Source organism: Chrysochloris asiatica, unplaced genomic scaffold, assembly GCF_000296735.1.
Source record: "Chrysochloris asiatica unplaced genomic scaffold, ChrAsi1.0 scaffold00112, whole genome shotgun sequence".
NCBI lineage: Eukaryota > Metazoa > Chordata > Mammalia > Afrosoricida > Chrysochloridae > Chrysochloris > Chrysochloris asiatica.
In genome coordinates, this window is record NW_006408630.1 from 4,328,167 (window position 1) to 4,339,867 (window position 11,701).

Genomic DNA, 11,701 nt, shown 5'->3' on the forward strand with positions numbered 1-11,701 from the left:
TAAAGTGTTGAAGAGCAAAGATGTCAGCTTGAAGACTAAGGTGCACCTGACCCAAGCCATGGTATTTTCAATAACCTCATATGCATGCAAAAGTTGGGCAGTGATTACGGAAGACTCTAGAAGAATTGATGCATTTAAGATATGTTGTTAGAGGAGAATATTGAAAGTGCCATGGGCTGCCAAAAGAACAAACAGATCTGTGTTGGAAGAAGTGCAGCCAGAGTGTGCCCTGGAGTACAGAATGGCTAAATTTCGTCTCTCATACTTCAGACATACTGTTAGGAGGGACCAGTCCCTGTAGGAGGATATCATGTTTTAAAAGGTGAAGGGTCAGAGAAAAAGAGGACAAACCCCAGGGAGATAGATTGGCCAAGTGGCAGCATCAGTGGGCTCAAGCGTGGCAACTATTGTGAGGTTGGCACAGAAGCAGGCAATGTTTCATTCTGTTGTGCATAGGGTCACTATTAGTGCTTACCAACTCAATGGCACCTAATCACCACAACAACAACCACAACATCTTACTTGAATAATCGGACTGTTCTGGGTTTGAATTTGATTAATACATACTAAAGGATACCCAGATCGAAGAAACCAGTAGATGTGCTCTTAACCATAATCAAAGCCAAGGAGATTGTTGACAGTGGTTTGACATTGTGGCTATCCCACACAATCAACTTATATGATGTTGACTCTCTGAAAACTAAAGAGTGAAAAAAAAAATCAATCAAGTTAATTGTTTGGGTTTTGGGAACTGGTTGTGTCTTTACGTAGACACACTCTCTCATGCACTTTTTTACTCCTCCCACCCTTTTTTTGTTCTCCTTTGCTTTCTAGCTATATGATCTTAGCATGCTTACATCCAAAGTCCAGGATAACAGACACCATGCTAATCATTTTATTTTGTAAAACACAAGCTGTATGTCTAGGATAGTCAAACAATGCACATGTTAGTTGTTGTTAGTGCTGTCATGTCAGTTATGACTCATAGCTACCCTGTATAGGGTTTCCGAGGTTTCAAACCTTTGTGGGAGCAGAAAGTCTTGTCTTTCTCCCATAATATTTTTTATTGGTCCAGTTGTAATGATTTTTGTTTTATTTACATTGAGGTGCAACCCCTACCAAAAGCTTTGGTCTTTGATCTTCATCAGTAAGTCTTCCAGCAAGTGATCTCTGTCATCTGCATATCTCAACTTGTCAATGAGTCTTCCTAATGCCATATTCTTCATATAATCCAGCTTCTTGGATTTGCTCAGCATACAGATTGAATAAATAGGGTGAATGCTGCAACACTCCCACACACTTTTCATGCTTTTAAGCCATTTGGTATCCACGTGTTCTTTTCTAAAGATTGCAACTTGGTCTATGTATAGTTTCCTCATAAGCATAATGACATGTTCTGGAGTATCCATTGCTCACAATACACTGTACCACAAGGGTTCCTCTAGAAAGACTACTGGTTGTTGTTGAAAAACGCCATAGAGTGGATTTCTACTCATAGTGACCCTGAAAATGGTTTTTAAGGAGCTCCTGCTGGCTATGAACTACCAACCTTGCAGTTAACTGTCCAGTGCTTATCTTACAGGGCCACACATGGTATTACATTAAGTGACCACTAGTATGTCTTTTAGTGTGGCATCTTAGTGTGTAGTCCTACTATAGCACTGTAGGATAATGAACTAGACCACAAGGTTGCTTTGAATTGCAGGATCACAGTTCAAATGCACCCCATGCCCACCCACTGCCATCAAATTTATTCTGACCCTATTTAGGATTTGGGAGCACAAATTTTAGAGGCAGAATGGCTGGTGGATTTGAATCACTGACCTTGAAGTTACCAATCCAATCGTGATCGGATATATATAAAAAAATTAGATATATCATATAGATTACATATTGTTGTCAATATTAAATAACATGGAGCAAGTTCTGTCTCATAGCAACCTTGTATAGGTTTTCCAAGAAGTGCCTGTTCCATACCTTATGATTATCCTACAACACTATATATATATATATATATATATATATATAGTGTTGTAGTTATATATATATAAATTTTAGCTATGGAGATTGTTCCTTCAAATGTCAAAAATGTAAATTGCTACCAATGGTTAACAATTACTTTAAAACAAAGATGAGAGGCATAAAAGCTCGATTAATTAATAGACTAGAACAATTCAACACAAACATATTGAAAAGGTCCACTAATTGTGACTAATATAGCTAATGTCGCTAAACATTTTAAAAATTGGTGAAGAGAAATTTAAACTGCTGTACAAGCCTCCACTGAAAATCCACTTTATATATATATAAAATAGATAGCTATCCAATAGCTTTAAATAGCGAGAAACTAGTACTTACATTTGTATAAAAGTCTATGTGATCTCTTTAGAGTTAGTAGCAGCCCAGCTCTGATTAGCGTGCTAGAGAATCCTGTTGGTTGTGAATTTTGGGTTTTCTTTCAGAAAAGTGAAAGGCAATCTAGTTATTATAATGTGGATTGGGCGTGGGGGTGGGAGTTTCTCCTGTAAGCTTATGGGGATGAGCAGAGTGTGTGGAATGTGATCTCCAGGAGGGTACCAAAAGCTGGATGTGAGGTTGCTAGGCAATTTTCCCTTTTGTTTTAAACAAACCTCACAAGGCTGGCAGCAGCTGTCAGAGTTCCTGGCTCTTAAGAATAACAAAGCTGAAAAACACAAAGAACAAAGGTCTTCTACAATAAATGGCAATAAATAACAGGAACTTTCTATTCCAGTAAATACAGGCACTTGGATGCTAAAGCAATTAATAAAGTTAACAAATATCAGGGGTCATTTGAATTCTATTTGTTGTCAAATACGTTCTCCTCCAAGATACTTTCATTTGAATGGTAAGACAATTTGAAAGGGGAATAGAAGACTGTGATTTAGTTAAACTGTTTCTTTAAACTCCACTATTTTTCTTGCTTGAATGTTCTGATTTTATTCATGGAGTGTTTCACATCAGGAACAACAGTATAAACCATGTTCTAAATAAGTTTTAAAGATTTAAAAAAATAATAATTATATAAGATGTTAATTAGCATTTTCTTTAACTATAAAATCACATGACTCTTTCTTTTGCCCCCTTTTATAACCACACTTATCCCATACTCCTTATTTCTCATTATCTTGTTAGTTTTTACAGAAGGATACATATGTGATAAAATTGCCTAGAAGTACACACATGCATTGTTGTTAGGTGCCGACAAGTCAGTTCTGACTCATAGCGAACTGCTGACCTTGCGGCTTGCAGCCCGATTTGTAACCACTATGCTACCAGAGCTCCTTAGCAGTCATAGGTACACACACACAAATAAGAATACATGTAACTGGTGAAGTCTGTAAAGCCTCTATGGATTGTACCAATGTCAATTTCTTGATTTTGATACTAGTGCAAAATTTCTTGGCAATGTAAATTAAAGTACAATTACAATTTTATATGTAAGTGGAATTATTTTAAAATATAAACTTAGGGGAAAAAATGTCTTTTTGACATTTCAAAATCAGAAATCTTTTTAAAAAAAATAACAGGTGGTATTTTTTCTGGTTAACTCTTATCTGTATGTGAATAATTCTCTTTTTTCAACAGATGTGTGCTTGAGTATACATTTCAAAGTAGTCTGAAAGAACACACTCAGACATTTCTTGGTAAACATTTTTTTTAAATTTTATTTTAATGTATTGCTGAGCTTAAAGGTTAGTTAAAAGATGTTATTTTAAAATTACTTATGGATTATCAGTAGCGAACTTTGGGAATTTTAAAAAGAAGAGTTATTCTGAATGGAATAAAGTTTTAGGTGTCTGTAAATTCAGGTAGAAACCTATTTTTCTAAACTTACTTAATGTTATGGTATCCATGGCAATTCAACCTTAGCTTGCTTTCTTCATCTTCTTGTTATTTCTCGTTGGACCTTCTGCTAACTCTTTTGTGACCTATTTTCATTCTTTACTCTTCTATACCTCTCATACACAGAAAACTTAGCAACATTTCATAGTTCCTAATAGAAGTTTTTCAAGCCTCTATTATGGTATTTAGTGGCAGAAAAATGAACCTTCCACCTACCACAATGATTTAAAGTCTCTGAAACCCTATCCAATGTCTCTGTGAGCAGGAGCCAACTTGATGGTACTTAACAACAACATTAGCGTATTTTAGGAATAAGAAAAATAAGAATTTTACTTTGGAATGACTATTAGAAAGTCTAGTAAATATCTCCTGAATTCACTGCTTGTACTTCAGTTAATAACAAATGACTGTTGTTCCATATTCTGCATGGAAAATTACAGTGTATAACTAATTATTTTACAATCCAAGGTGTTAATTGGCTAGGTTTTGTGGGATTTTGTTACAAAATACTGTGGTCCTCTGACAGTACTGCTTCATCAGTCTCATACTTACTTAGTCTATTCATCTGTGTTAGAATAGTTACAACAAAACCAGGGGTCAAATTATTAATAACACAGACTTTATTTCACTGCCCAAATTGAATCACAAAAATGCTAAAGTAATATGTAGCATATTATAGCTATTTACTCTGAACAAGATATTTTTTAGATATTATCTGATTTTCACAAAAATATATTCAGCATGGGTAGCATTTTTAACCCTAAACTAATTAGCATAGTGGTTACGAATCAGGCTGCTAACCTCAAGGTTGGCAGTTCGAAACTAGCAGCCATTCCACAGGAGAAAGATGAGGCTTTCTGCTCCTGTAAAGATTTACAGTCTCAGAAACCCTGTTCAGGGTCACTATGAGTCAGAACCAACTCCACTGTACTTAACAACAACAACAACAATAATCAGTATTAAAAAAAAAAAAAAAAAAAGTCCTATGGTTTTAAAGTGAGTATATTATTTTAGTTTTAATAATAAAAGAAGAACATGTGGGCCTACAATGGAACCTACAAACACACACCATACTAAGTAGAGAATGGAGCTACTAATCTTCAAAACAATTCTTCTATTCATATTCTAAATTCCAGGGTGCAAATTCAGGGAAGGCTAAGTTAAATTATCTAAAACCCACATATGAATAATACCTTTAAGCACATATAATAAATGTGTTTGTTGAATTATGGTCCAAATGTGGGATTTTTCAGCAGCAGTTATACTTCTTCTTAGCACCTGAAACATGTTACTCTTCCCTTTTTAATATTCTAATCATGGGTACCATTTGAGCTGAAAATTAAAAAGGCTCAGAGTTATTGCTGCTTTAGGGGTTTGTTGTTATTGTTAGGATTATAGTAAGTAGTATTCTTACCATTCTCTGTTTCAGAGTGGAACTGTGAAAATTGGCTTTTGATGTTCAGTATTATTATTTGCTTTCTACTTTGGCAGTTGATCTTAACATCCTGTAGTGTTCTTTCTAACACTGTGGCAGTAGCAAGCATTGTTGTTGTTAAGTGCCATAGAGCCAGTTCCGACCCATAGTAACCCTGTATAGGGTTTCCGAGGAGCAGTTGGTGAGCTTGAACCGCCGACCTTACAGTTCAAATGGCCTTGCAGTCTGGTGCATTAACCCACTGCACCACACCAATAGCAAGCATACTCTCCCAAAAATTTGGCTCCTAATTTAGAGCAAAGAAAACTGGACAGGCTCTGGACAATTCCTCATTTATTTTATTTCATTCTTTTTGCTAGTTTGGATTTCATTCTAAGTCAATTAACTCTAAATAGGCAGAGGTCTCATTATTATGTGATATTAAGAAAGAAAAAGGCAGGCGTTATAAATTATCTTAAGTGAATCTATTAACAAATATAGAATTGGCAAAACAATGCTTTTGAATTTAAAAGATTGAATGTAGTTCTAATTTGAAAAATAAATAAAAATCTGTGACCCTTCACCTACCGCACCTCCCATAACATTGCGTTGCCCTAGGAACCTAGCCTGTTTCAATGCATGTTGTGATGACTTTTCCTGGTTCTTTTAGTTTGAGTTGCTATCATTTAGTATAGGCTAAATGTCATATTCATTTGAGACCATAATGAAGAGAAACCACCTACCCAGTTGGTACTTTTTGAGGCCACAGTACTTGAAAACCATGAAGAGAAGTTTGCATCTTGAAAATATATAAAAATATTTTTTTATGTATGCATTTCATATAAATGTTTGTTTTCAACTGATTTCTTAATTAGCTTAATTATTAAATTTAGAAGTTTCCAAATTACTTAAAGGTAAAGATTAGAAAATACAATAAAATGTAAATTAGTTTTCCTCCAATAGAAACAATAAAAGCAAACATAAAATCTCATTTAATCTATATAACAACCGTATCAGTTAGTGCCCACTTTACAAAGGATGGAATTTAGACTTGAAGATGTTGAGAAGTTTCCTCACACTCTTCCAGATAACATATAAATATTATATGTTATGACATATAAAAATTATATTCAGCTAACATATAAAACTAATTCTAATTAAAAACAAAACCAAAACGGGTTTGGAAAAGGAGTTTCCATTAAGTCAGTTTCTATTTATGTCTACATCTTGTGTGTCAGGCTTGAACTTTGCTAGCAAGATTGTCAATGGCTACTACTTTAGAGTATGTAGATCATGGGGTCTTTCTGCAAAGTCACCCCTGGGTGAATTCAAACCTTCAGCATCTCAGTTATCAACTTAGCATGGAAACCTTTTGCATCACCCATGCACTAACTATTTGCTATATGATTAGTAAATAGGAATGTGCATATTAAATACATGTATGTATTGTACAGAAAGGAGGCCTGGTGGAGCACTGCAGGTTAATATACTGGACCGCAAGGTTGGTTTGATTCGACAAGTTCGCTGTTGGACTATGAGTCAGACCAACACCGACCTTGAGATTCAAACTGACTTTACAGTCCACCACATTAACCCGAAGCACCACACCAAGACTTTTACAATGGCATACACTAAAAACAAAAAATGGCAATAAAATAGATTGTACAGATGAACAACTAAGGATTTCAATGTTTCAAAACTTTAATTATCTTCCTCTCAATACTGTTGATACTTATTCATTGCTGCAGCGTACAATCATGGGACTTCAACGGCCAAAAGACACTAAATCTGAGAAAATCTTATTAGATATAGCTAGAATCCACTTAGATAAGAGTGAAGGAACAACAAACCTTCAGTTTACAAGAAAAGGCTTACTTTTAAAATAACCTACATTTATTGGACTCCTGGTGTTGTCACCTTAGATTCAGCATTTGAATGTGAACCATAGTTTAAACTCACCAGCTGCTCCTAGGAAATCCTACAAAAGGTTGCTATGAGTCAGAATGAACTCCACGCCACTTAACAACAACATCGCAAAAACACGATAGTTTTCTTTGTTGGCTAGTTTTCTAATTACACTGAAATACAGTAAAAGGAAAAATGGCAAAATTGATAATCACTAGTAGGAATACCATCTAAATAGTTCTTGGATCCTATAGGAAGGATGACAATGGATAGAAGCACTGCTCCTCAGAATATCTATCATCCTTTGGATCTCTTCCATTACTTCTGCCACAATTACCAGGCTATCTTCAGGGTTAAACTGCTTTCCTCTAGAACTCTCCAAACACAAACATAACGTTCTAGGTGGATTTCCACCACCTCCAGAAATATGTAGAGAAGTTCATTTATTTTTAACTCATTTTTGAATATACTGGGGTAACAAGAAACTCACAAACAAATCTTAAAAAATAATTTAGAAAACCAAAATGATTCAAATATTTGTTGTTCTGGTCTTAGTTATTTACAAGTTGGCTCTAATTAAAGGTAAGAGGATAGCTACCCAGTTCTGCATCATCTTGGGTCAGGGCATTTCATAGAGAATTTCCTTCATTGTTTTCTGGTCCTCTACTTTATTGTGGTGGTTAAGTACCCTCAAGTCGATTCTAACTCATAATGTACAACAGAAGACAACACTGTCCAATGTTATGCCTTCCTTACAATTGTTGCTTTGCTTGAGGCCATTTTGCAGGCACTGTGTCAATCCATCTCATTAAGTGTCTGCTTTTTCCCTGACGCTCAATTTAACCAAGCATTATCTCTCTCTCTATTATATCTCTCCTGATAATATGTGCAAAATACAAGAGACTAAAGTTTGCCATCCTTGTTTGTAAAGACCATTCTGGCTGCACTTCTTCTTTTTTTTAAAGTCCCAAGCTTTTATTAATTAACAAAGAGGTTATTATTAATGGTAGGAAAAAGAGAATCAATAAAATGGAGAAATTGGATTTATAAGGAGATGCCCATGAGAAAAAGGGAAGAAAACTCTGGACGTTGCCACAGCAAATCTATCTCCAAAAGAGAAGGCAGCAATGAAAGCTGTCTTATTTTCTAGCACTTGTGTGGCCAGTCTTTCAGCTTCTTCATTGCCTTTGATGGCCTCGATGGCCAGGAACATACTTCAACCGAATATCCATGCCTTCGAAGATCAATCTTCTCAAAAGCCTTTCTGTTGACATCTCTTCCAGAGGCTGTTTTGCTTCCATTTTGTTTCCAGTTACTAACCCAGTCTGTCATGCCTTTAATGAAAAATTTGCTATCAGTTTCAATGGTGAGCTTATCTATATTTTGACGCTTTGCTTATTCAATTGAGCTGCCCTCAGTTCTGCTGTTTGGTTTGTCTGTCTTTCAGAAACCCTCTCACTTACATTTAGTAGGTGATTTGGTCCCCAGTAAACTCCATATCCAGTTTGTGCACCACTTCTCCCATTGTTTCTGCCACTACCATCAACGTAAACAGTTGGAATGTATTCTCCTCCAGTATCAAAGTTCTGTCCACTTCATCCCCTGGAGTTCACGTCAGACTTTTGTACCAGATGAACCAGCACCATCCTAGTTCCCTGTGATCTACCTGCACTTCTTCTTCAGAAGAAATTGTTTTTTTCTGTGATCTACCTGCACTTCTTCTTCAGAAGAAATTGTTTTTTTCTTCTGGGAGCTCAGAGTATATTCAGTATTCACCAACACTATATTTCAAAGGCAACATTCTTCTTCAGTCTTCTTAATTCATTGTTAAACTTTATATGCATATGAAGCTATTGAAAATATCATGGCTTGAGCCAGGCACACCTTAGTCCTCAAGGTGAAATCTTTGCTTTTAACACTTTAAAGAAGTCTTTGCTGTAATAAAATATGTGATTTCTTTTTATTTTATTTTTAAACCTCTTATTGTGCGTGGTTACGAATCGGGCTGCGAACCGGAAGGTCAGCAGTTCGAAACAACTAGCCGCTTCATGGGAGAAAGATGAGGCAATCTGCTCCCGTAAAGATTTACAGCCTCGGAAACCCTATTCAGGGTCGCTATGGGTCGAAACCGACTCGACGGCACTTAACAACAACAATTGTGTATTGAGTGATAGTTTACACTAATATCAGTTTTACACTAATCCTATCATATTTCATATCATTGCAGTGATTATAATCCCCTCAATGCATCACTATTCAACAGTATTTGCTTCTTTTCCCTCCGTTGTTTTTTGTTTTGTTTTGTTTTGATATACACAAAAACATCCAGGAATATAAAATCATTTCAACAACTCAAGGACAAATTCTGCAAGCCAGCCTCCTGGCCCCCAGCACACAGCCTTTCTCTTTCCATGAGTCTAGAGTCCTCAGCTGCTCTATCTCTCCATGCCATTAACTCTGCCTCCATCTCTGGTGTCACTGCTTCTCTGGATAGGGTCCCACATTCCGCTCATGCTCTTGTCCCTTAATGGTCCTAAGGTCCTCTGTTCCTGGAATGTAATATTAATGACTCCCCCTTTTATGTTACAAAACTTCTAACTTTACAGTTGCAACAATCACAATTGGTGACTTGCTTTCTTGACTGCTGCTTCCTTAGGTGTTGATTGCTGAGGATCTCAATTTTTATGTGTTCTGTTTCATGTTTGACAGCTTGCAGTTTTTCTAGAGTCATTCTTTGTATTCCATGCTCTAATTACCAATGGATGTTTCCATCTGTTTCTTGTATTTTGACTTGTGCCTAATCATAAAATATAGGTCCCAAAAGCTTTGCTCCATCCATGTCTTTAAAGTCAGCTCTGCTTGAGAAGTCAGCTTGTCTTCAGTGTTTAGGTACCTTTCAACCTGATGGACTGATCTTCTGATCCTACATCAGACAATGTTTTGGTGCTATTTATAAGGTTATCAGGGTTAATCCTTATCAATAGATCATCAACTTCTTTTTCTTAGTCTGTTCTTAGTCTCAAAGCTCTGAGGAAAGCTGTCCACGCTGGGTAAGTCTGCTAGAATTTGTTACACCAGTGGCATAGCTTCCAGCATTACAGCAGCACATACATCACCACAGTATGACAAACTGAGTAATGTATGGGGATTGATAATCATAACAGCAACTTTATCTTATTCCCAATTTGAGGGATTATGGTGTCCTGCTCTGACACTATTGGTTAATGTGCTGGCTTGCAAAGTCGGTTTGAACCACCAGGTTGGCGGTTCAAGCTTACCAGAAGCTCCTCGGAAACCCTATACAAGGTCACTATGGGTCAGAATCAACTTGACCGCACTTAACAACAACAATAAATGCCATCATTCTTGTTAAGTGTTATCAAGTAGGTTCTGACTCATAGCGACCCCATTTTGGATTTCTAAGGAATGGCTGGTGGGTTTAACTGCCGACTTTGCTTTTAGCCAAGCAGCTCGTATATTACAAATTTGCTTATAAATAGACTTCTTTAAAAATTCCCATCTATTTCCAGGAGATTTCAAATAAAATAAAATAAATACTTCTGCATTTATTGGTGTGATTATGTAGTTTTTTCTTTTATTGTTGTTAATGTGGCAGATTTATATTAATACATATTAAGATATAAAATCTAGGTTATATAGCTGCATAAAATCCACTTAATTGTGATATATTATTCTTCTCATGTATGTATGTTCCCATTTGCTTTACTAATATTTATATTTAAGATGTCTATATTTGTTTATAAGTAGGATTAATTTAAAACTTCTCTAGTTTTTCATAATGCTTTAGTCATTGTGTATCAGTTATGAAAAGTGTTGGTACACATTATCCTTTGTTTTATTCTCTGTAAAAGTGTATGTAAGATGGGTGCTATTTCTGATTTGAAATATTAGAAAGCATTCATCATTGAAACTGTTTTCTGTTTTATTACTTTTATTGTTTTAGGACTGAACAAATCAAAAATTTCATTTCTGATTATGTCACTTTTGGAAAAATGTATTTATTTAAATAAATTTCTTTATTTCATAGCACTTGCAAGAATTACTGGCCCAAACTTATTTATAATACCATATTATTATTTTTCCTAGTACAGCATAATATGTACTACTGTCATTCTTGCCATGAACTATTTACATTTTCCTCTTTTGAATCAACCCCATGTAGGAATCTGGTGTGACGCTGTGGGTTAAGGTGTCAGACTGCAAAGCCATTTGAACTGCAAGATCGGGGGTTCAAGCTCACCAGCTGGTCCTTGGAATCCCCATATAGGTTCTCTATGGGTCAGAACCGACTCAACGGCACTTAACAACAACAACAGTATCCATTTTTTGTTTTTTTGTCTGTGAGCTAACTTGTACATTGCTGATCTTTTTAATATATGTTTTATTTATTATTTTTTCTTCTAATTTAATTTTTAACTTACTTTTCTGTTATTTTTCTAAGTCATTTACATGCGATCTTAATTTTTCAAACTTTCTGATTTTAACATATAAATTCGA

General features: G+C 35.6%; 1 protein-coding gene across 1 annotated transcript in view; it reads right to left on the minus strand.

Annotated features, from left to right (window-relative positions):
• Positions 1–8,515, minus strand: part of LOC102837725 (ubiquinol-cytochrome-c reductase complex assembly factor 1-like) — a 24,423-nt gene extending 15,908 nt beyond the window's left edge. The window contains exon 1 of the mRNA XM_006867935.1: positions 8,399–8,515. Within this exon, the coding sequence (XP_006867997.1) occupies positions 8,399–8,515 (117 nt within the window). The remainder of the gene's footprint in view (positions 1–8,398) is intronic.
• Between the last annotated feature and the right edge of the window lie 3,186 nt (positions 8,516–11,701).